This window comes from Scatophagus argus, chromosome 1 (genome assembly GCF_020382885.2).
Source record: "Scatophagus argus isolate fScaArg1 chromosome 1, fScaArg1.pri, whole genome shotgun sequence".
Taxonomy (NCBI): Eukaryota; Metazoa; Chordata; class Actinopteri; family Scatophagidae; genus Scatophagus; species Scatophagus argus.
In genome coordinates, this window is record NC_058493.1 from 20,356,578 (window position 1) to 20,381,719 (window position 25,142).

The 25,142-nt window shown below is 39.5% G+C and overlaps 3 protein-coding genes across 5 annotated transcripts; all 3 read left to right on the forward strand.

Moving 5' to 3' along the window:
- The first annotated feature begins 275 nt into the window (after positions 1-275).
- Positions 276-4,015, forward strand: LOC124060150 (COP1-interactive protein 1-like). Its single transcript, XM_046390753.1, has 2 exons — positions 276-414; positions 985-4,015. The coding sequence occupies exons 1-2, from the start codon at positions 386-388 to the stop codon at positions 3,443-3,445; spliced, it is 2,490 nt and encodes an 829-aa protein (XP_046246709.1). The 5' UTR covers positions 276-385; the 3' UTR covers positions 3,446-4,015.
- Positions 4,016-4,284: 269 nt separating this feature from the next.
- Positions 4,285-12,002, forward strand: LOC124060157 (F-box/LRR-repeat protein 3-like). Of its 2 annotated transcripts, none has more exons than XM_046390774.1 (6): positions 4,285-4,388; positions 5,646-5,850; positions 6,439-6,603; positions 6,711-6,833; positions 7,188-7,359; positions 8,053-12,002. In XM_046390774.1, the coding sequence occupies exons 2-6, from the start codon at positions 5,647-5,649 to the stop codon at positions 8,691-8,693; spliced, it is 1,305 nt and encodes a 434-aa protein (XP_046246730.1). In that variant the 5' UTR covers positions 4,285-4,388; position 5,646; the 3' UTR covers positions 8,694-12,002. The 2 variants fall into 2 exon arrangements, with proteins under 2 accessions (XP_046246730.1, XP_046246721.1); XM_046390765.1 differs by having other exon boundaries at positions 4,319-4,600.
- A 4,817-nt stretch (positions 12,003-16,819) lies between these two features.
- LOC124060175 (LIM and senescent cell antigen-like-containing domain protein 1) lies at positions 16,820-24,312 on the forward strand. 2 transcript variants are annotated; one of them, XM_046390810.1, is made up of 10 exons: positions 16,820-17,212; positions 18,160-18,316; positions 18,471-18,537; positions 19,563-19,683; positions 19,889-20,038; positions 20,198-20,348; positions 21,425-21,517; positions 21,685-21,733; positions 21,863-21,938; positions 22,162-22,724. In XM_046390810.1, the coding sequence occupies exons 1-10, from the start codon at positions 17,184-17,186 to the stop codon at positions 22,298-22,300; spliced, it is 1,032 nt and encodes a 343-aa protein (XP_046246766.1). In that variant the 5' UTR covers positions 16,820-17,183; the 3' UTR covers positions 22,301-22,724. The 2 variants fall into 2 exon arrangements, with proteins under 2 accessions (XP_046246766.1, XP_046246757.1); XM_046390801.1 differs by lacking the exon at positions 22,162-22,724 and adding an exon at positions 22,883-24,312 and having other exon boundaries at positions 16,829-17,212.
- Positions 24,313-25,142: the final 830 nt, after the last annotated feature.

Below are 25,142 nucleotides of genomic sequence, written 5' to 3' on the forward strand. Positions count from 1 at the left end.
AGATAAGCACAGACAGGGCCTGTTAAGGAATACCTGCAAAGTCACTTTAATGATAAAACATAACAGGCGAGAGTATTGCTGTATTACTCCTGCTTCCACTTTCTCGCTTTCACATAAAAAAGAGAAAAGAAAGAAAGCTAAACTGGTGAAAACGGCGTGGCTAATTGTTTACGTTAGCAATTAACACCAAATCTCGCGTAACGTGAGCAACGCGATCTCGTCCCGGTGATTCCCGTTCGCTGAATATTGCTATGGCAACCACAGGAAGAAAATTATGAGTTTTAATATCAAACGTTTGCTACGTTCAGAAGCAGACAGTGCCATCTCGTGAAATGTAGTCTACTTAAGAAAAAATACAGACGAAAAGCACTGAAACGGAGAAGATATGAGTGACACAGAGGATATCCAAGTGAGGTAATAAAATCGAGAGTAGGCCTTCTGTAATTTAGTATTTGGATGTTTGGAGTGTTGTGAATGGATTACATAATGTATAGAAATCTGTGAGGGTGTGAATATTGGATGATAACATATAGCCTACAATAAAACAATGATAATAAAAAATAAGTAAATAAATAAAATGGAATAACCTTGAATTCATGAATAATGTTTTAAGATGGGATTTTAAAGCAGTGATAGCTTTAGCAAATCAAAGCAGTTAATTCAAGAGTTTGGGTTCCCGCACTCACAGTAATTTGATAGGGCTTTAAGATTGTGGACCATCTGACTGAAATAATTGGGTGTTGTGAACAGGATGATTTCAGTTTTGTCATTGTAATATTGTGGAAGTGGAATGTATCACATGTGTTTTGCCCGCTGACTGATAATGAAAATGAAAATATGTGGATTTTGAGAACATACAATTATCATTTTTTAAAATTCATTAGGACCAGTTTGCAATGGAAATCTGGTATTTACCTCACGGTGTGGTTTTAGAAACTCTTGCTTACAATAACATTCTTGACCCCTTTTCTTTTTTGCTCTTAGTTTTTGTGAAAATTTTGATGAGGAACCAAAAGAAACTGCCGCAGAGGTTGAAGATGAAACGCAGAAAGAAGATACTCAAAACAGTTTCATAAAGAGACTGAAATCCACCTGGCAAGCTATTTTGATTGGGATTTTGCTCTTGCTTTTTTTTGGTGAGACTGTCGTCCTATTTAGTCAGATAAGTAAACAGCAAAGTCTGAGAGCGGAATTACAACATATGGAAGAGGAGATATTCACTGCATGGAATAATACCAAGCAGTTTAAAATAGAAAACGATCAGCTGAAGCAACTTCTTAACTCTACTTACATAAACTTCACTCTCGTGGAAAATGAGTATGACCAAATGAAGCTGCTCATAAATGCAACAGTGTACAATTTCACCGTGTCTGCTGAAAACACACGGCCGAGTCTGCTCTTGAAGACCATATTGCAAGAAAAAACACAGTTAGAAGTGGAGAACAAAGAGCTTAACATGTTTCTAAATTCAACCCTGAACAACTTGACATTGTTGTCTGCTGAAAATACGCAGCTGAGCCTGCTCTTGAAGGACACATCTCAAGAGAAAACACAGCTGAGCCTGCTCTTGAACAGCACACTGCAAAAAAAAGCACAGCTAAGTTTGCTCTTGAACAACACATTGCAAGACAAAGCACAGTTAAAAGTGGAGAACAAAGAGCTTAATATGTTTCTAAATTCAACTCTGAACAATGTTACATTGTTGTCTGCTGAAAATTCATGGATGAGCCTGCTCTTGAACAGCACACTGCAAGAAAAAACACATTTGGAAGCGGAGAACAATAAACTTAACATATTTCTGAATTCAAGTCTGTACAACTTTACCTTGTTGTCTGCTGAAAAAACACAGCTGAGTCTGCTCTTGAAAAACACATTTCAAGAGAAAACACATTTAGAAGTGGAGAACAAAGACCTTAAAATGTTTCTAAATTCAACTCTATACAACTTAACCTTGTTGTCTTTGGAAAATTCACAGTTGAGCCTGCTCTTGAAGGACACATCACAAGAAAAAACACAGCTGAGCCTGCTCTTGGACAACACACTGCGGGAAAAAACACAGTTAAGCTCGCTCTTGAACAATACATTGCAAGACAAGATCCAGATGGAAGTGGAGAACAAAGAGCTTAACACATTTCTAAATTCAGTTCTGTACAACCTCACCTTGTCGTCTGCTGAAAATACACAGCTGAACCAGGTCTTGAACAGCACACTGCAAGAAAAGACAGAGTTGGTAGAGGAGAACAAAGAGCTTAACATGTTTCTGAATTCAAGTCTGTACAACCTTATGTTGTTGTCTTCAGAAAATTCACAGTTGAGTCTGCTCTTGAAGGACACATCACAAGAAAAAACACAGCTGAATCAGCTCTTGAACAGCACACTGCAAGAAAAGACAGAGTTGGAAGTGGATAACAAAGAGCTCAGTGTTTTTCTAAATTCAACTCTGTACAACATTACCTTATTGTTGGCTAAAAATTCACGACTGAGCCTACTTTTGAAGGACACACTGCAAGAAAAGACACAGTTGGTAGAGGAAAACAAAGAGCTTAACATGTTTCTGAATTCAAGTCTGTACAACCTTACACTGTTGTCTTCGGAAAACTCACAGCTGAGTCTGCTCTTAAAGGACACGTCACAAGAAAAAACACAGCTGAGCCTGCTCTTGGACAACACAATTCAAGAGAAGACAGAGTTGGGATTGCAGAACAAAAAGCTTAACATGTTTCTAAATTCAACTCTGGAAAACTGTAACCTTTTGGAAGAGGAGAACAGACAGCTGAACCTGCTCCTGAATGAATCACAGCACCTCATCACCTTGAAGTCTGCAGAGAGCAAGCAGTTGAGCCTGCTTTTAGACAATGAACGGCAAAAATCCATGCAGCTGGAAGCAGAAAATCAACACCAGCGTTCAATCCTGTTCTCTGACAAACTCTCCTTCCTCTGGAGATTCTGCAACAAGACAACACTGGGGTGTTCACGCTGCTTGCCTGGCTGGACTGAGCACGCTTCACGCTGCTTCTTCCTGTCCAAAGAGGCAAAGACGTGGGAGGCTGCTCGCAGCGACTGTCATGAGTTGGGAGGTGACCTGGCTGTTGTTCTGAATGCTGAAGACCAGGCATTCTTGACCAACATGACTGTAGAGTTTGTACAGCACCACCCTGAAGAAAACTTCCATTCAGCATGGATTGGGTTGCAGGACATGGTCAGGGAAGGCACCTTCATCTGGATCAATGGCGACAGAGTCAAGTCAGATGTCATTTACTGGAGGCACATGGAGCCAAATAATGCTATGGCCTCTTGGGACAAAGACCAGGCAGGACAGGACTGCGTGGCAATTGTCCCACCAGGAGAAGTTGGGAATAAAGACTGGCTAAACTCCTGGGATGACATTGTTTGTGGTGGTGCGCGGCACTACCTGTGTGAGACCTTGGCTCTCGGTTTGTCCTGACTGACAGAGCTGAGATGATGAACGCTGGACTCATCACAAATAATCTGTTTAAGTGTAAATGTATTGATTTACAAATATGAACAATGCTGCTGAAATTCTATGTTTAAGCTAATTCTAGGTGTAATTCTAAAATATGTTTTAGAATTCATTTGAAGCAACTTGAAGCAATATTCAAGGTTCATTTAATTGTCCAGACATGGCAAAAGACTCAGACTTGTAGATTGAATGAGGATACAAAACTCTGACTAATACAGGTTAAGGTCGTACAGCACCTCCAATATGAACTGATGTCATCAGTTTTAAAGATTGTCAGGATGTGGGGAAAAGCGACATCAAACTCGCAACCCCAAATAGGTTAAATCTGCCCCTGATCATTTTACATATGTACATAAATTGATGGCCAAAACATTTTGGGTTACAATGATATAATTCATAACAAGACTATGTTATTATTGTTTGACACTGATTTAAGTGTAAACTGATTATCTCCACCTTTATTGCGGCAAGATATTGGACTTTTTTTTAGTCACGTATTGTATATTAAACCAGATGTTTAACCTCTTTGTCATATTGTCCTTTTACAGTACAATGAGTATATCTCTTGAATGCCAAATAAATTTATTTCTGGATGTATTGTATACAATTAATTTGTTGTTTTTTTATATATTTTTATATATTTGTATATGCATGCTTGTTTAAAAAATATTGTTCTTACTGACACACATTTTGCTGAATTATATTATATTTATTATTATATATTATCTTTTCTTGAAATAATGATGAAACCTGAGTTGAAGAAATGAAATATTATACCTCTACCACCCCCTGCCGACAGTTCACTGCAACTGCAGGCCGACCAGCCCACTCACTCTTCTCGAAGCAGCAACACAAACGCCATCTTTAACTGACAAGCAAACTGCCGAAGCGGAGTTGTTGAGCGAAAGTAGGTCAGGCGCACGGAAAACGAAAACACGTTTGAAAGACTTGCTTTATCAGCTTTTAGTCGGTGTTCGCTAACTCTTGACACACCGTGCTGTCCTATGGTCCAATGTGTTTGATCGGTCGGCTAGCTCGAACGCAGTTTTCTTGTGTCGGTCCCGGTTGACGTTGAGTGATCGCCTTTTCAGATAAACAGCCGACGGAGGTGAAAGCCAGGTAAGAGGTGCGCAGTGCCAGTAAGTGCAGATAACCTAGACCATGTGTTTTACTAATGTATTTATACAATGTTTATGTTAGCTAAGGTTACAACTTGTTTGCTAGATGCAGCGCCTGGCTCGGCTAAGCTAACTGTTGTGCGACGTGTTTCGCTTGTAAAGTAACCGTCCGTGTTGTCTTAACGTCTCCAGCATCGGTTTATTTGTGTGCGTAAATGTGACATTACGTGTAGTTCGTGCGAGCAGAAGCTAACTTTTAGCTTGTTTACTGTACATCAGGCTGATCAGGCGGCGGTGTTGGTAGAGGCGGAGGGAGGCGTGTCCTCCTTTACAATGTTTTCATTCTCTGAGCTGAGCCAGCAGAAACGCTCCTGGTTGTTGACGCTTTTGACAGGCAGGAATTTACTTTTTGTACAGCTTCGCGGTGTGTAGTATTATCTCAGGTACCGCTTTCCTAACTATACCACGCCATTATTCTTTGCATGATGATAATAATAATAATAATCTAATGTGATATCTACTGCTGATATTTTTGCTAGGAGTGTATAGCTGTCAAACACCCAACAAAGTGGCACAACTGGTTGATTTGTCTTAAGAAAATTAAAGAGTGGTAATTTAAAAAAAGTTAATTGTCGTGAAGTAATTTTGAAGGTTGTTGCATCGTTCGTGTGACATTTTGCCACTTTACTCTGTTTCATATCATTGCGCATTGGATTTCTGTCATTATTGAAGAAAATTCATGGGCTAAGAAATGAATCAAGAAATAAATAATGGATTATTTGAATTTGGAAATGGTTGCAGCTCCGCAAGCATGTATAATTTTACACACTTTTCAGAATGTGTCAGTATGCGCCAGTCTACCAGACAGTAACTGTAAGCTTGGTAGTAACAGGATAAAAGGGATAACATTTCGTCTGTCAAGCCTGTCAGGTCTGGTGATGAAGAGGCGCTGCATAATTAATACCACTAATCTAGAGTTCCTTTCTCCACAAAGTTAACTCTGCCCACTCGTCTGGATTTTGTTAACTCCTCCTCTGTTTACTCAGGATGAAACGAGGTCTTCAAGGGATTGAGCAGGAAGACGGAGGCGGCACCAGCGGTGAGTCTCAGGAGACTCCTAAACGGTCCTGTAAGCAGAGGAGGGAGAAAGATTTGAAGGAGGAGGGAGCCCGCTGGGAGTGTCTGCCACAGGAGATTCTGCTCCTCATCTTCCAGTACCTGCCTCTCCTGGATAGGGCCTACGCCTCTCAGGTACCTGTGTCATAATGAGCCATGAGTGAGGCAGTGCTACTTGTGGCTCATTCTAAATGGTCAGATAGCTTTTATCTTGGGTGGCTCCTAGCTGTGGCGCAGCACTGTCATAAGTTATTGTCCTTTCATTGATCTTATTTCAGACTGCAGTATTTATCTTGGCCTACGTGAAATAACTAGGCAGGCTCTTAACAGTGAACCAGGACAGAATAAACACACCAGCATGCACTCATACAGGATGTTTTTCTGTTGCAACAGGTTTTTTTTTTCTCTCAGCATTTGTGGAGAGAGAGACCATTTGTCTGTGGGTAAATCAAAGGTTTCTGTTCTCTCCCGTGAGTCACATTTTGTCAGCCTGCCTAGGGATTCTACAAGCAGCTTTTGGCCACAAGCTTTCTTTCTAAAATAATGCTAATTGGAAATAAGATTTCATTGCAAAAGATTTTCCTAAGCACTAAGTGCTCAAATTATTCAGTTTGCTGTTAGCTTTTTAGTTAAGCTTAACCAGATGAAGAATGTATAAATTTCCCCTCAGGGATCAATACAGTCTCATCTTACCTTATTTTGATTTAATTGGTGTTGTCATAGGTGTGCCGGGGCTGGAATCAGGCTTTTCACATGCCGGAGCTGTGGCGCTGCTTTGAATTTGAGTTGAACCAGCCAGCCAGCTCCTATCTGAAGGCTACACACCCAGACCTCATCAAACAGATAATTAAAAGGCACTCCAACCATCTGCAGTATGTCAGCTTCAAGGTATGAACTGGGTTCGTGGCTAGAAAGGTTAATACGAGGTGACATGAATTCTTCTGTTCAAGTTAAAGTGTCCCTGGCTTTTTGTTCTCTTTCCCTGTGCTGCTCAGGTGGACAGCAGCAGAGAGTCTGCAGAGGCAGCGTGCGACATCCTCTCTCAGCTCGTGAACTGTTCATTGAAAACACTGGGGCTCATCTCCACAGCCAGGCCCAGCTTTATGGAGCTGCCCAAGGTAAGCCTCAGCAAGATCCTTATTTCTCTGTGGCTTTATCTAGAGCCAGAGCTTAGATGCTGCATTATCTTGACAGTCACCTAGTGCCACAAGCTTTAGATCACTGCTACAATTGTGGTATTACAAAATTTACTTTATTATCGTGATTACATTGCTCAGACATGAGTTTCACTGAACTGTAACATACTGTAGGCATGTAGCAATTTCACCGCAAAGCAAATGTGCAATGGAAGTAGACTGCAGTCGCTAACTACATGTTGAAATCTCATTAATGTCTTGATAAATGAAACAAGGATTTTGTTTACTAAGGAAAAGCGATGACGTATTGTTTCTCTCTTTTGCTCTGTTCAACAGTCACACTTCATTTCAGCTCTGACAGTGGTTTTTGTCAACTCCAAATCCTTATCCTCCCTGAAGATTGATGACACACCTGTGGATGACCCCTCCCTCAAAGTTCTGGTGGCCAATAACAGCGACACCCTCAAACTGCTTAAAATGAGTAGCTGCCCTCATGTTTCACCTGCAGGTATAGACAAATAGAAGGATTGATAGGTATTAGGGTTCTTGCTGGTTAATAATGATTAATTGATTGAATTAGGCCACGCAGCAAGAGGGTTCCAGGTTCGAAACATGCACATTAGGTTAACTGGCTACTGTACATTGCCCCTAGGTGTGAGTGTGTGCGTGTGTATGGTTGTCTGTCTTTGTGTGTCAGACCAGTCCAGGGTGTACCCTGCCTCTCGCCCGTAGTCAGCTGGGATCGGCTCCAGCCCCCCTGCAACCCTGACGGATAAAGCAGGTGTAGAAAACGGATGGATGGATGATTGAATTATTATTATTACTCTCTGGAACATCAGTTCTGCCCTGTGATGTTTTTAGCAGCTGTTAACGATTTAGGTGCATCTGGGGGAGGTTAAAGGAATATAGATAAGCGCATGTATTAACAGTCGAGGAGTTAACTGGACCAAAATTACTTGAAAGATTGAATAAATGTAGATGTGAGGGGACACTGATATCAAAATGCAGATATTTTAGAGTTTTTAATTAAGTTGTGATGACACATTAATGCAATAAATCTCTCAGCAAACAAGAGTCTAAAGGCTGTGGGCCAACATTACAACATTACTCCAACATTACTTCATCTTTTTCTCTCTGCTCCGCCTCAAACAGGCTGTGTACGTCTATAGTCTCCTATGACTTACTTTTCTCTCTGTCCCAGGCATCCTGTGTGTGGCTGATCAGTGCCACGGCCTGAGAGAACTGGCTCTCAACTATCATTTGCTGAGTGATGAACTTCTCCTCGCCCTCTCCTCAGAGAAGCACGTTCATCTTGAGCACCTTCGCATCGATGTGATCAGCGAAAATCCCGGCCAGCAGTTTCACACCATCAAGAAGAGCAGCTGGGATGCCATGGTGCGCCACTCTCCAAAATTCAATCTGGTCATGTACTTCTTCCTCTATGAGGATGAGTTTGGCCCTTTCTTCCGCGATGAAATCCCTGTTACGCATCTGTACTTCGGCCGCTCTGTCAGTAAAGATGTGCTGGGTCGCGTCGGGCTCACTTGCCCGCGTCTGGTCGAGCTGGTGGTGTGCGCCAATGGGCTGCGGCCGCTGGATGAAGAGCTGATCCGCATTGCCCAACGCTGCACGCAGCTGTCCGCTATCGGTTTGGGAGAGTGCGAGGTGTCCTGCAGCGCTTTCGTGGAATTTGTCAAGATGTGTGGAGACAGGCTGACGCAGCTATCCATCATGGAGGAGGTTCTCGTCCCGGATCACCGCTACGGGCTTGATGATATCCACTGGGAGGTGTCAAAGCACTTGGGTCGCGTCTGGTTCCCAGATATGATGCCTACCTGGTAGAGCCCTGTGAGAAGATTCAAGTTGTGTCCAGGTTATTGTGAGTGTGTGAGTATGTGTGTCACTTTGAGAAATATGTTTTTTGAAACACCCCTCATCTCTCATTGAGGAAAGGTGCCCTTTCCCAGGCAATGCTATTATGCATTTGTGTTTTTCTCCCCGAGGGCGTGAAGAAATTACATAACTTTGAGTTTTGATGTGATGGAAACATGTAAAATTGATTCCAACTCTGCCATGCCGTTCACGCATGTATACAATTTTTATATTTATATGTATATTTATATCTAAATGTATTTGTTTGCTGTCACTTATGACATTTAGCACCTTGTTTAATGATACCCTGCAGACTGGCTAGGTGTGGTGTTTTGGGAGTTTTCAGGGGTGAATTATTGGGAATGTCTGGCATTTATTGGGGATAAATGGTAATAAATGTGAGGGTTATTTTCTTTACACAGCTTGTCTTTATCATATTATATGCAGACAGATAACATACACATTTCAGCGTGTGATGAGTGGGGATAAGTACAAATGCCTCTAAATCAGAAATTACAATTACAGTCAGATACAGAGTTTCATTTGTGTAAAGTAACTTGACAAAGCAATTCATTCAGCAGATCATCATCACCACACTGAAAGCAAAATAAGGTCAGGCAGTATAGAAGTTTAGAAAATGGAAAAACACAGAGTGCATGAATTTGATGGGGATACTCACCATTATAAGCTAAGATGTTTTGTTGATATTAAGTTAATTGTGCTATAAACAGCATAATATCATTCATAATATTGGTGGCAGTTAGCTATCATGTCTGCTCAAGCTGGTCCCTAAAGGAAACAGATGTGTAAAATTGTGTTCTCATCAAGTTATTTACACATCGGAGAGACGAAAAGCCACTTCTGAGTCAAGCTGGAGCCCTTTAGCAGCTCGCAGGTCTCATGCACTAACATGCATGTGCTTCTGGCCTGAAGAACAGAACAAAGGACAGAGAAGCTCCAGTTACAAGATGCTCAGTGGGAGTGGGGACTGCTCAGGACGCCATTACTGCATAACCTTTACATAACAAGTAGTTATTTGTTCAAAATGCAAATAGAACCTTTAAAATCACAGCGATTGCCATGATTAACTGTTATGTAGAATTTCTGAGTTTTTCTTTCTTTGTTTTCTGACACTTTTTAACCGTGTTAATGACACATGGTGACGCTACAAGAATAAGAACATTTCATTAAGGAGGGACATTCACCCTATGCTTTATTATAGATTGAGCGGTTGATCACATAGTGCAAAAGGATTACATATTGACTAACTACGGTTTTTGTGTTTTGGTCTCCATGTGTCATCTCCTGCCTCCTTTCATTGTGTTTGTATTTGATGTCTTTGTTAGTCAGTGCATCTCATCTGGAATTGTAGAACTGGCTCTTTGTCTGTCCTGATATGCACAAAGCTAAAGACAGCCTCATCTCTCCTTTTCAATGGACAGCTATTTCTGACATGATGATTTACTTTGGCCACAATCTTCGTAGTCTGTATATACTATGTATATAAATATACCAGAGTGATGTTTTAATGTATTTTTGTGGAATGTACAGTAACTATATTTCTGCATTGCCTGACCCATTTATTGCAATTGTAAATATCAGAGTGTTGTATTGCAAAACAAATGGGAGAGAGAAACTTTAACTGTGGATGTCATAAATTTGTACATTTATCCTACTGATGCACTTTTATTCTAATGAAGGAGCTGCAAAGTTGAAAGACATGAAATTAACAGATTTTGCAGCCAAATACTGATAAATTTTGGCAGTGATCACTTCATATATCACTTCAGTGAATCACCCTTGCTAATGAACTTGCTTCTTATGGAATAATTTTTTTATTCTAACAAACTTGTTTCCATCTTGCGGGCAAACCAGGCCTTGCCAAACTCAGCAGGGAAATCTCTGATCTGCATAGTTACATATTTTCCAACATTTTGAGCTCCACGAAATTACATTGGCAGGAGTAATTGTTTAAATATTGACAAGAGACGCAAAAATCATTCTGGAAATCACTGTGTTTGACAACACAGTAATAGTCTCTACAGTCAGTAGTTAACATTAGAAAGATTCAAACTGCAAACAGAAGGAGATCTCAGATTGATGGACTGGTTGATATCGACGCAGTTTAAGTCATTAATGTTCATTGAAGTTTGTAAACACAGCAGAGAAATGGCCCACATTTTCACTTATGATCAATTGACAAACACACAAAATACTAGTTTTCTGTCTTCAAGATAAAAGAGCTTTATCGTATGTGAATTTAGCTCAGATTTATATAATAACATAATTAAGGAATGAGAATTTAAAGGCTAGTCTGAGGCTGCACAGTTATGATGCTGAGGCTGTTGAACGAGCGACTGGCTGGCCTACAGCAAGGACGATTTTTACAACTTAAATCGATCGTGGCACTTTAGTCTTACATCATGTTCATCTCGTGCATAAAAGGAATAAGTGAGACATTATCCAGAAACTCCAGTACTAATTTGGATGCGGAGACTAATGTAAATTGATGAACATATGAAAATCATGGTCTCAGTGAAATCATTGTGTAGCCATAAAGACGAGACAGTGTGGCAGCTGAATGTTGATGCAACTGAATGTTTGTCTGAATGTCTCAGACCGAAATATTTATGTCCCTTGTTTTGTTGCAGCAGATCGAAAGAATGGTAGTTTGAAGATGTGTTAAGGTGGACTTATCAGGATGTCGTTTCCTGTGGACTCGCTGAACGATTACACCTTTGGAATGTGCAATGAAAGAGATCCTGTAAATCATTATGTTCGGTTAAAATGGATTGTTGTCTTACAGGGTTTGTATTCATCCTTTTTTTAAGTGTAATTTGCTTGCAGATGTTGAAAAACTCACATCACATTAATATTTCTTAAGTTGCCCTCTAATCGGGACCCGTCATGTCTTAATTTTATGTTTGTTGTTTCTGAAGTTCAGAATGGCCTGGCAATGGACTTTATCCTTCACTGACTTAGGGTACATTTTATTGTGTATTTCAAATACCATGCCCATAGCTGGTTAATATTAACTGCATTTGTATTCAGTGCTTATAGATGATTATTGTAATATTCAAGAATAAGCTGAGTAAAGGTTGTGGGTTTTTGTTTTTTTTAGAGAGAGTACAGTGACCGTGTGTGTTTGTACTTTAGTTCAACAAGGCTGCATTGTACTGAGATGATTTATTCGAAGGTAACCTCTTGTACTTTTCCCAAAGACATGTAATATTCGAGTAAATTTCATAGCCACATTAAAGACGCCTGTTTGAGTATGTATTCCATGTCTGAATTATAAACACAACACTGTTGTTTTATTTAGTGATGTATTTTGGCTTTTGTTGCACAGTTTTATGGTTTCCAGACAGCAACATCTGATGAGACCTGAACCGAGTCTGATTTGTTCTTAACAGTCATATTGTTCTGGGGCGTGGAACACATCAACTTAGTCATCAGGATTTATTTTTACACACCCTCAATATTTTGATCCACAGTAAGCCTTAATGAATTTAGATTAGTATATTTGTTCAACGGGAGGATGCCTCATGCTAAAACAAGGGACTGTTTGTCAATCAACAAGACTATTAATCTACTTTGCAGCCCTGCTAGCGGCTGTGTGAGAGTGTACATTGACATGGCGGGGCTTTGAGCTAAATGCTAATACCAGCAGTACATAATGGTGGTGTTAACATGCTGTGTAACGGTGTGAGCATGCTAACGTCCATCCGATATTGTCAAGATTCACTCAAAACCACAAATATTAACCTCATGGTGACAGCAGAGGAAATGTCTGGGATTCACCAACTTCACAGGGATTCATCTTCTAGGGTCAAACCGAGGTATTTCAGTTTGAGCAGAATGGTAGGCCAACAGTTAATGTCTTTTAAGGAGCATTTACCCTAACAACTAAAACCTGAATTAGTGGCTATGTGTTTGTCTTTGCTTCTCAAAAGTTTTATTTACACAAGTTTTGTTTTTTTTTCCTTCCTTTTGGTCCAAACCTCAGCTGGATCTTGCATTCCCTCGCTCCTCTGCTCTGCTTTCACAGGACATAAAGGTGATTCACACCCACGTTTAAAAAAGCCTTGACATCATCTCTGGGCAAACCACAACCTTTTTGGCAAACCATACGTGGACTGACTCAGACTTACTGTAACTCAGTTTAAAGAACCCAAAGACTAAATCAACCAGCTGCGTGGAATTACTTTACATAATAAAAAAAAAAGCAAATCAATAACACAGCTAAGGCTTTGTTTTGATCACATTTGGGATATAGCATTGGAGCATGAGAAACGTGGTTATTCACATCCCTGTTTATGTGGTCATAACTGTAGACAGGTTTCTTATTGTCGTCCTGCAGGTGTGTCTCGATTCCTCAAAATCTCAGACACTCATTTTTAAAGCCGATGATGAACGCAATTAAGTTTCTACCAGCGCAGACTCTGCTGGATTTAGCTTGTCCATCGGATCACCAGTATTCAAGAGCAACAATACAAGAGTTTAATCATCAGCTGCATTTTAATCTTCACCACCTCAGTTATTTAGTAATTACAGTATGTGACATGTCCACATTTATACAACATGAGAAATTAGACGGTAGTCAATGAAGGAGGCAAAAAATTTAACTCTGGGTTTACGTATGAGCAAACTTCATCAGCAGATGAAATTATACAACTTAAGTACATGTATGGTACTTTTAAAATGTGGATAAGAGATATTGTGACCTTGCAAAGGTCAAGATCCATCCTCCACTTTCAATTTACAGAATCCTTCATATAAACATATAAAAGCTCTCTGTCAGATGTGGTGAAGGGGACCATTCTGCGAATTCTATTAGTAATGGCCTTCAAATGATTACATAGAGTGAATAACACATCCATAAAATTACAAATCTATAAAATCAAATCAAAGCAATGAAATCATGTTCATGTGTTGGCTTGAACTGCTGTCAAAGTACAGTTTTGTTAGAGACTGCTTTAGGATGTAAGACCTATTCTATCTATGATTTTTTTTTCAATTTGGAGAGAGGTTGTTTTAGTTCACACCTAGAAAGTGGACTTTATTGGATCCAAGTCTGCAATGCTTTTTATGGCCTTGTACAGTTCTTCCTTTTTGTGCCCTTATCCTCTCTCCTTTAAGCCTTTTGGGGTCATGGTGACATGAAACACTGTGCAAAACATCTTATGTTGAATGTAGAGATGCTATTAGTTTCTTTTTAATTCTACCACGTAAAGGCTGGATTATTGAGTTAAGCTTCAAACATCGCTGTGAGGAAATTGGGTCATTACAGAGGAAACGGACAGAATGTAATATGATACCGGTAAATGTTATTTATACTGCACTTGCCATTAAAGCAGAGTGCTTTCAAAGCAGGTATATAAACAACAGGAAACATGAGGACATAAAAACACGCACAAGCAAGACAGGACATATTCAAAAGCTCCATTAAGTGAAATCAGATAGAAGACATAACTTGCACAGTGGTGCTGTCGGACATAACTTGTGCTGTCTCCTGCTCCACCCATAGCTAATTAAAATTTTAAGTCTTAGGATTTAGCGAGACACTAAATGATATTTCTTAAGCAGGAACAAGTAGCTCTTCACATATGGACTGCGAGCTGATGAATTCAGATTTCTGATGTACTTAAATCCTCATTATTCTATTATTCCAAACACAGTTTGTAAGCTTCATGGAGAATATCAGCTGTCCAGATCTTATAACTCTCTGTAGAAGCATTCAAACATTTATTTTTTGCCAAAACAGTCATTCTCTTGTTTCTAAAAAGAGGAAAGTTGATTAGGAGTGAGCTATCAAAACACACCTGAGAGGAAACTGATAAATCATGGACCTTTTTAAAGAGTTGGTGTCAGTTTGCAACTGGCTGAGATGCTACATGGTCTAGAGGTTGGAGAAGCGGCTTGTGATCGGAGGGTCATCGGTTCGATTCTCCCACCGGCGGGCAGGAAAAATTTGGGTGTGGTGGAGTGATTAATCCGAAAAATGCCCCCCCCCCCCCCCCCTCCATTAGCTGGCTGATGTGCCCTTGAGCAAGGCACTTAACCCCCAAATATGCTCCCCGCGCTTCTCGTGTGCTCGTGTGTGTGTTGCACTGCATGTAATTTGCCGGGTGTTGCATGTGTGTGTTCAACTAAGGATGGGTCAAATGCAGAAGACAAATTCAGTGTGTGTATGTAAAAATATATATACTGTCAATAAAGCTGATTCTTCTTCTTCTTCTTCTTTGAATCTTTTGTACTGTATACTGCGCAGTAACAAAGTTTAATTTAAAGCCTCTATATATGCTGACAAAAGTGTTGTTTTGATCAGTCAACCCTCCTGACTGTCCTGGCATGCTCAGAAGGTGAGTGTTCAAATCTTTGGACTAGACATCGCATTTACAGGAAGAGAAATCTATGAATCAGTTTAACCTATCATAAATATTATTAGAAATAATGATAAGCAGCCTAGGAACTTAACTTTTGGCAAATATTACATTGATGTTTAACTGATAGACACACCCAAAATGAAAATCTGATCTATGTGATCTATATGTTAAAGGGTTACATGTTTACGTAAATGGACAATAATGGTCTTTTACGATTTCGTTTTATACATATTGATAATCATGCATTCAACAGAACAAAAACATAGCATGTGATTTCAGCTATTATGGCTTTATATGTTACCATATCAGTTCGAACTATGTAACGATCAAAGATCAAGGAACTTTTATTGTCATACCGGGAGCAATAGGTAGGGTATAAAAAAAATATGAAATGAAAAGTTGAATAAAAAAATAGAAATATAAGCTAAGAAAAAAATAAAATATATAGTCTAAGAGACAAATACAAAAAATATAAAAAACCTAAACATTCTGAGAAAAAGAAATAAATAAATAAGAAGCCAGTTTAGCATGTGCAGCATAAATATGCATGTACAAGTGTGTGCTAGTGTGAGGTAGTTCAGGAAAGTAGTCCGTATTGCACTTGTAAGGCCAATTGCACTTGTAGTTGTAGTATTACACTTGTGCTTGTAGTATTGCACTTGTGCTTGTAGTATTGCACTTGTGCTTGTAGTATTGCACTTGTGGGTGTAAAGTGTTTTTAGTGCAGGTTTGTGTTGACGGGGGTGGGGGGGCGGGGGTGCCTGGTGGTCTTGGTCCAGATGCCTGAGGGGAGGGGTTGGAAGAGGCCATGTGCAGGATGGGTAGAGTCCTTCATGATGCAGAGGGCCATCCCCCTGCATCGTGCTGTGTAGAGGTCTGAGGTGGTGGGGAGTCCTCTGCACAGCCTTCCTCTCAGCAGCGGTGCAGTTGCTGTGCCACAAAGTGATGCAGGTGCAGAGGACGCCCTCCACCGTGCAGTGCTAGAAGCACACAGGCCACAGTCAGGGAAAAAAGGAGCATTGTGGGTGATTGTCAATTTGTTTTGCAAAATATTTGAAAATAAAATGATCTCACTAACTAAAATATGTTTTCGTTTATTATGAAGTCGGAATGTTTGAACATAAAGTATGCCTAAGTATTACAAAGATTTATTCCATCTTTTTTTTTTTAATTCAGTCCAATATATGGATGGATGTCTAATTAATATATCTTTTATATATATAACTAATTTCATTTATCATACTATCATATATACTATATAGGCAAAAGTATTCAGACACACCTTTTTATTATTAACTTTATGGTGCTGTTTTTCATTGGTTGGGGAGCCTGTTGCTCAAAGCAAGCTCCATAAAGACATGGTTGTATCTTGGATGAGTTTGGTGTGGAAGAACTTGACTGGCCCACACACACATGCCCTGACCTGAACACCTTTGGGATGAACTGGAACTAGAAAGATTGTGAGCCAGGCCTTTTTGTCCAAAACCAGTGCCTGACCTCACAAATGCTCTGCTGCATGAATAGGCAAAAGAAATCCTACAGAAACACTTCAGAAATCTTGTGGAAAGCCTTCCCCCTAAGAGTGGAAGCTGTTAAGGCTGCAAAGGGGGGCATCAACTCCGGTGTCAGGTGTCCCAATACTTTGGTCTATTTAGTGGATTTCAAATCAAGCTGTCCGTCTGTGTGTATGTCTCTGTGTTGTATTGTTTTGGATCTTGAGTAGAGACAACAATGTCTGCCCTCTAGCTATGTATTTTCTATATATCCGCATTATCAGGCTTCTCTATGGGACTACCGCCCGTATGCCCAGGGTGATGAGGATTTTTAAGATCTAGTCCGACCGACGCAGATTTACAAAGTTGATGATCTTAAACTTCCATGGACACTCCCCGGGTGGGCTGGGCGGCCAGAAGCTGCTGCCAGCTCAGCTACGAAGCTGGGAGGAGACCACGCAGGGTAGGACAAGTCTGCTTTCCCTTGAAAACTTTGGTTTGGTTGGTAAGTGATAGGAATTAGCACACCAGTTTATTTAAATTTACTAGCTACGTTTCCAAACCTGTCCTGACGAGAGGTGATGCTGGGAGTGGCTGGAATGACGGGCAGGTAAGAGTTTTCTTTAGCTTGGCTAATGTCAATAGCAAACATACACAACCGCTAACTTGGCTAAAGCTAACGTCATATGAAAAGGATAACGTAATCACTGGGGTAAAGTTAGCTAACCATAGAACAGGGCTGCATACTCTGTTACCCTGCTATACTAACAATACATATTTTGGCCCACGGCAACACTTTAAAGGCTGGTTCAAAGTTGATATGTTAGAGCTAACGGCTTACGTTAACTTACTAACGTTAGCGAAATAACGCTGCTGTTTTTCTCCACGTAGGAGGCGAAATGCACTAGCTGTAAGGTTAGCATGCTAGTTGGGGGTACAGCGGTCAGTCAGATTAAGGCTAAATCGCCAAATTCCAATTTTAATAGACAATATTATACGAATTGTTGCCACTCATCTCCCCTGACCATTAGTATCTTCATGATGGTTCATATGGCCATAACAGATTTGAAGTTGCTTTAAGATGCCAAACTTATCACAGCATGTCACTTCTGGGGGAAAATGATAAACTAAGATTAAATTAAGCTTGGTTGGGCTGGCCTCTGTTATTTTTAAGTTAGTTTAACATCCGTGTGATTCACATGAAGCTTCAGTCAGTATTGGTCTTACTGGACTGTTGACAGAAAGCTGAAGATTAGCTGAATAGTGTTGTACTTTATATGGAGGGAGAAACAAAGTGTGCACATCCTCTCTCAGCTGGTTTCAGTACTCTATTCCTTCACCAAATTAGGCGATGACTGCGTGGTGAGTAAACCGATTCACATTTTATTTCCATTCCCCATGCTGACAGCTGCTGGAACAAGCGCAGCAGTTAATGCAGTAGTTATGTGAAAAATGATAAACATTGGTCCAGCCCTCCATCCCAGTCATTTGTCAGCTTAACATTTCACAGGAACCAGTGTAATGTACTAATATCAATTTTCTTGTCCCATGCAACAGCATTGCTAATGCCCTGGCCAGTGCAGCCTGTGAGCGATGTAAGAGTGGCTTTGCTGCAACCGAGAAGATTGTCAATAGTAATGGAGAGCTGTACCATGAGCAGTGTTTTGTGTGTGCCCAGTGCTTCCAGCAGTTCCCAGAAGGACTCTTTTATGAGGTAGTGCACTCAAATAGTCACTGTAATTAATTTCACAAATAAACACAATAATAAGACCTAATATGCGCACTGCATGTGTGGTGATAATTTGTCTGGTACCCCGATAACATTCTGAATGTCTCTTTAGTGAAGAAATATCTTTTTCTCTTCACAGTTTGAAGGAAGAAAATATTGTGAACATGACTTTCAGATGCTCTTTGCCCCTTGCTGTCACCAGTGTGGTGAGTGTAATAGGGCTTCATTCATTACATACAAATATGCTGATAATTTAAGTTCATAACCTGTAGTGTATGCACACCTGAGGGTAAGATTGGCGAAGAATTTGTAATCAAAGATGTATGATTTAATATTCCGCAGCTCTAATAATATTAGTTGTGAAAAAAACTCTTGTGCAAAATGTTTTGAAAATCGCAATCATGTCGTCTTCTTTTGAAACTGTAAGGAAAAAAAAACGTCCACGCTGGTGATTACATTTGTCTCTTTGGTCCAAGTGGTTTTTAAATTGGAGTCTCTGGACCCCTCAAGGAACCCCCTCAAGGATCACAATACCATAATACCATCCATAAATAACACAGTGACACAATGTATGGCTAATTTGGTCTTGGGTTTCATGGGTGTTTGCTTTCCGTGATAAAACATCTAAAAGCAAAATTCCTATCAGGTGAGGGACCTTGGGACAGAATATCATAAGTGGGAGGATCTCTGTGGTCTATTTTGTATCCGTTTAGGGGTTCTTGATGTGGAAAAAGTTTGTGGTTTTACCCAAGTCCAGCAGTTGGACACCATGAGCACCACAGCAGCTCTTCTCCTTCTCTTCTGTATTTATTGGCAGACCGCAGATGTTTTTAGGGAGATCAGATGCCAGAGTCTCCCCATTGATCTTAAAGCCAATTCATACTTTAATTTAGAACTTCTCGCTTTTGTTTAGCTCACCCAAGACAAGTGTTAGTGCTACATAAGCTTAATTTAAGTACTGCTTGGCTTTGTCCAGGGAGAGACAGACGCGATCTAATTGAATTAAACGGACAATTAAAATGCATTCAAAATTAAAGTGTCACTTTGAGAACACCATAGAAAGCAACTGAAAGAAACTGTGGTGCGTTGCAGAAACAATAGAATCCCATAATGAAGTGCTCATTAGCCCTTGTTGTACAGCACTCAAACAATAAAATCTGGTCGAACAATTACTGAAAAAGTTAAACTTCGACTTACCTCAAGCTGATCTCTCACATACGGTTTCCTTCAGGGGAGTTCATCATTGGCCGTGTCATTAAGGCCATGAACAACAGTTGGCACCCTGACTGCTTCTGCTGTGACATTTGCCAGGCTGTGCTTGCAGATGTGGGCTTTGTCAAAAATGCTGGCAGGTAAGTTTCCCATCTTATTATTGTCTTAATATAACACCTGTAAAGCAGGTGGTTACATATGTCAAACTGGTGACTCACTCACTCGCTTTCTGACAAATAATGGAATTTTTAACAGCTGTGACAGAGTGTGTCAAAACATTATTTGCGGCTTCAGACTCTTTTTTAACACCCCCGGATTTTTGTCCTCCTGTTGCATTTACCTCAGGCACTTGTGTCGTCCGTGTCATAACCGTGAGAAAGCTCGTGGCCTGGGCAAATATATCTGCCAGAAGTGCCATGCCATCATTGAAGAGCAGCCACTGATCTTTAAGAATGACCCCTATCACCCAGACCACTTCAACTGCAACAATTGTGGGTCAGTCTTGTCACTTCACCCGACTGTTCAGCACAGAAGACGACATGCTCAACAGCCTCAGAATACGTTTCAGACCTGCATGAAAAATGTTCTTTAACAATGTGTTCAAAGCCAGTTGTCCTCTGTCTTTAAAGAAATTCAATGTTCCTCTGTGCACAGGAAGGAATTGACAGCTGAAGCCAGGGAACTGAAGGGAGAGCTTTACTGTTTGCCCTGCCATGACAAGATGGGTGTCCCAATCTGTGGTGCCTGTAGGAGACCCATTGAGGGCCGTGTTGTCAATGCCATGGGCAAGCAGTGGCATGTGGAGGTTTGTGAACAAGACTGAGACTATTTATTACTGCACTAAAAACCGTGATGTTACTGTTTGTTGTCTCGAGGCCGAGTTTACTTACTCACGTGGAAATCATAGCCGTATTTACTGTGTTCATGATTTTGTATTTGGAAAGAATTCTAAGATTATTTTGCTTGTTTGTTTGTTTTTTTCAGTAGTCCAATAACAAAGAAAAGTGTTAACCAAAGTATTTGGAAAACACCTTTGCAACTGAGATGAGAGGTTCACAAAATGGGCCATTAAGCACAGAAACTAATGAAATTATGAAGAATTAACAAAATCATGTGCATTAATTCATGCAAAACTTGTTTATGTTTGTTTTTATATAAAAATTGAAATGGCAAGTTAGCCTGCAGGGAGGTTTCAGAAAAGACTACTGACAGGCTTACAATAGTGGACAAATGTCACACTGATCACTTTTTACAGTTGATTTTATGTAATGGTGCCTTCACACAGAAGCGGAATAAGAATCTGTAATGAATTTTGCATTTATCTACTATTATTTATACACAGGATATTGAAATCCATTAAATAAACCACTTCAGAACCAAAACACTGTTAATGAGCTAAATTGGGGCAGAAGGAGCAATGTGAGTGTTTTTTTTTTTCAGTGAATATTTCTCCTGAGGCAGAGCGTAGCAGATGAAGACGGGCTGAATGTCATACTGTTTTAAAAAGCTCAAGATTATCAACACTGTATAGCAGTCAGTTGAATACTAAATACAGTCATTAGCTCAAATTAATGTTGCATCCAGCCACTTCAAGAGCTTAATATGAAACTTTTTCTCACAAGAAAATCAGAACTATTTTCAAAAGGATGTGGGGATACTGTAGAAATATTGCAGTGGTTATATGTGATTAGAAACAAAAAACAACGCAAAAGCATTACTGAAGTGATGTTTCTTCACATGCCAAATCTTTGGCTTTTAAAAACATTTCTAAGTAAGAAGATGTATTCATGTAATGTGCATGTAATCATGTTTCAGGCACCCTCGCCATGTCTGTGAGTTTCCCCCCCACTTTGCCTCAATTACATTTATTTGTGCTTGCAGCATTTTGTGTGCGCCAAGTGTGAGAAGCCTTTCCTGGGTCATCGGCATTATGAGAGGAAGGGATTGGCTTACTGTGAGACTCATTATAACCAGGTGAGGAAAGTGAAATGATGGCTTTGGAAGGCCTGACAGCAGTCAAAATATTTTCAGTGTGTTTAAAGTAATGAAACAGCAGACAAACTATAAGCCCTAATTGCTCCATTCAAATAAAATGTGCATTTGCTGTACAAACATCCAATCTCTTTGTTTCTGTCACCAAGCTTTTCGGTGATGTGTGCTACCACTGCAACCGTGTGATTGAAGGTGATGGTGAGTATTAGTATAATAAAGCTCACAATCACTACAGCGATTTAAGTAATTTACACAAAATGTTGCTTACAGAGAAAACAACTGAATGTTGACAATTTCCTCTTGTTTGTCCTTATGTGATCCCTTCAGTGGTGTCTGCTCTCAACAAGGCCTGGTGTGTCAGTTGTTTCTCTTGCTCGACCTGCAACACAAAACTCACTCTCAAGTAAGTGGTGATGCTCATTAATAGCGCATTTTACTAACTAATCATTTATCAATCAATACTACCAGTTGATGTGTTTCTCCCCTCAGTTTTCTGCAGTAGTTCTCCCACTAGTCCTTGTCCTAACACCTGTGTTTGTGTATTTCACTCTTCTGCTGCAACTTTTCCCCTTTTCCTCCAATTTTTCCTCTTACATGCTGCACTTGCTGCGTCTGTGGTAACTCAGAGATAAGTTTGTTGAAATAGACCTGAGGCCAGTATGCAAACACTGCTATGAGCGCTTGCCAGAGGAGCTGAAACGGCGCCTGGCCCGACGTGAGCGTGATGCCAAAGACCGCAAGAAAAAACCTGCTGTCTGTCTGTAGAGTTACTATTCTTTACAACTCGCCACTCCATCCATTGGTTGGTGCTGTGTCTGTTGTCCTCTTTTTCTGTGCTGTTCCTTGTTTGTACACTAAACTTTACAGTATGGCATGTTGTCATTATTCCTTATTCATTTTATGAGGTAAAGCCAACACCATGCAGTTGTTTTGTGTTAATGTTGTTTGTGCAAAACCTCTGAAGTATATGTACATATTAAGCAAGAGTGATTATTGAGAATGATTATGTAGAGCTGCAACTATTATTTTCATTATGAGTTTATCTGCTGATTATTTTCTTAATTCATCAATTTGGTCTTTGGCCTTTTAAAATGTCAGAAAGCAAAAAAACAAAAAAAACAAAAAAGTTGATGTCTTTGCATGTCTTCAGATTGAAAGAGCAGAAATGGGCACATTTTGTAGTGTGGCCCTTAGAGCTCAACACGCTCAGAAATACTGCAAGTACAGAAATACTAAATCTGATAAAATTTAGAGAAAAATTATGCACGTGGGAGGCCTTAGAGAAGTCATTGGATAACATATTTAGTATTGACATGGTCTGTTTTTAATTTTTTTTTGTTTTTGCAGGAACAAGTTTGTTGAGTTTGACATGAAGCCTGTTTGTAAAAAGTGTTATGAGAAGTTTCCTCTGGAGCTGAAGAAGAGGCTGAAGAAGCTGGCTGAGTCCTTGGGCCGCAAGTGAGCTGCCTCTGTTCAGACAACTTTGACTTATTCAAATTCAGATGTCTGTGGTGGTTCACTATCTTGAACTGCTGCATTTACGTGATGACCCGGCATTATCGGTCAATCAATATTAGTAATTTAAATCTGGCATCTTATTAAAAAATATATGACTGTGGTGTTGGCAAAAAGATGCCTGTTAGCAGATGTTTATATTATGCAAATGTGTGGTGTTTTTTTTTGTTTTGTTTTTTTTTTATACATACATTCCTATATTGTCCGCATTTCTTATTTGACCCCAGACATTTGCTTTCCCGACGCATTATTTACTTTATTAACTTTTGCTAACTGCTATGCTGCTTAGTTTGACGAGACTTCTGTTCTGCGTTGTTTTGAATTACACGGGTGCCTTGAACATATGAACTATGTGTTTTAAAATGCAAATAATGGTTAAAATATTACATAGTTGTAATAAAGTTATGCCTTGATAACCCTTTAATTAGACAAAGTATCTGTCTGAAAGCAGATTTTCTTCCAGACTTCTCACCTTTGGAGTTTTTTTTTGTTTTTTTTTTATACCTCTTACACTGTGCTTTCAGATATTGTAATGATGTCTTCTACCTAACAATAAAAACAAACAGCATGTTTCAAGAAAAAAATTAAAATGACCTATCGGTGCAAAGCTCCACTGCAAACCACTGAGTGTTAATGAATCCACCTTTAGATATATTGATTTTTCCCACGAATCAACTTGTGCTAAATGCGTGTTAGAAATCAGTATGTATTGTTTAGAGCGCCTTGTTTCTGGCGCCTATTGTCTCTTTCCTATCAGCCTGGCTTGACAGGTGAATATTTTAATCAAAGAGCAACTCCATGACAGTTTGTTCAGCTAGCTCCTTAATCCCAATGTTTTAGAACAGTAACAGTGAGAAAATATAAAATCAGAGGGTGTCTTTTTTAAAGTTAATTATTGGTGTTAAGGCCTTCAGCATGTACTGTATGCTTTCAGCATGAATAATGAAATGGTACTGCTTGAACTGTAAATTCCTTGGTTTTAGTATCATTTTTAGTAAGCAGTTCAAGGGAATCTACATACATTTAACACTTTGATGTTAAAATATCATTATGTGTCAGCATATTGCTTGGGGCTGTGAGAAGTGACACACAACAATAAATGACATTTGCTTGGATGTGCATTTATTATGGAAAGCTTTTCCAAATACATTTTATTTTCCATTTTGTTTACATTTGAATCATTTGCAAGCGATGGATGATTTACTGCAGCACATATTCTGCATGAGAATTCCTTAATGAACAATAAAGTTTCCCCAAACACATTATTGTGAACTACAATTGATTACATACCAAATACATGTCGGTATCAAATCAATTTCCACAACCTAAATGGTCAGTTAATGTCTTCTGATTTTGACTTTCTTTTTTTCTTTTCTTTTTTTTAGTTTAGCTTTTTGAAAGCTATGCATGCATGCATGCAAACATATGTTCAAGATGTCAACCACTGGCACATCACAGTCTCCATTAAAACATTCACTGACTGCACAATAAACTTACAGTACAAGAAACATCATCTATAAATTGGTGGCAGTATCTGTAGACACCCTGCCCTCTGTCTGTCTTTTATTATTTTCTCATTATTTTGTTCCATTTGAGAAATGTCTGGACATCTATAATTCTGAAGAAGGATAGTAGTTTAATTGTGAAGTCTCACTCCTAAGTTTTCATATAGCTGAAGTTTAAGGTTGGAGGCAATTTGATGACCTGGGAATGAGATTCGCTTAATGGTCTGTTGGACAAACAGCAGCTGACAGTCACAATGCATGTATTATAAAAAATGGTGCTACCATCAAAACCCCAGCAAAGAAAATTGAAATTGTAAAACTTAAAATCAAATTGTAATTTTATACATTTGTTAGCCTTTTTTCAGCTTACCCCCTACAGCTGTAGCCTAAATTGTTGATGGAATGCCTCTCAATTTCATCTTCATGTGCACGTCGGTAAAAGCACAGTGAAAGACATGAAAACAGGGTCCCCGCAGCTTCTTATTTTCCAAAACGTTGTAGTATGCAATTATATGTTTTAATAGAGCTCTTTAAAAACAATGGGAAAACAAATCATTTTTTTCTTTAGGCGACATGTTTCACAGCTT

Bases quoted from the DNA above. Each gene is read 5' to 3' on its own strand.
- LOC124060150 (XM_046390753.1), top strand. From the start codon at position 386: ATGAGTGACACAGAGGATATCCAAGTGAG. The intron at 415-984 runs GTAATAAAATCG...TTTTGCTCTTAG, and splicing joins ACAGAGGATATCCAAGTGAG to TTTTTGTGAAAATTTTGATG.
- LOC124060157 (XM_046390774.1), top strand. From the start codon at position 5,647: ATGAAACGAGGTCTTCAAGGGATTGAGCAGGAAGACGGAGGCGGCACC. The intron at 6,834-7,187 runs GTAAGCCTCAGC...TCTGTTCAACAG, and splicing joins GCTTTATGGAGCTGCCCAAG to TCACACTTCATTTCAGCTCT. The intron at 7,360-8,052 runs GTATAGACAAAT...TCTCTGTCCCAG, and splicing joins CCCTCATGTTTCACCTGCAG to GCATCCTGTGTGTGGCTGAT.
- LOC124060175 (XM_046390810.1), top strand. From the start codon at position 17,184: ATGCTGGGAGTGGCTGGAATGACGGGCAG. The intron at 20,349-21,424 runs GTTTGTGAACAA...TTGTGCTTGCAG, and splicing joins GCAAGCAGTGGCATGTGGAG to CATTTTGTGTGCGCCAAGTG. The intron at 21,518-21,684 runs GTGAGGAAAGTG...TCTGTCACCAAG, and splicing joins GTGAGACTCATTATAACCAG to CTTTTCGGTGATGTGTGCTA.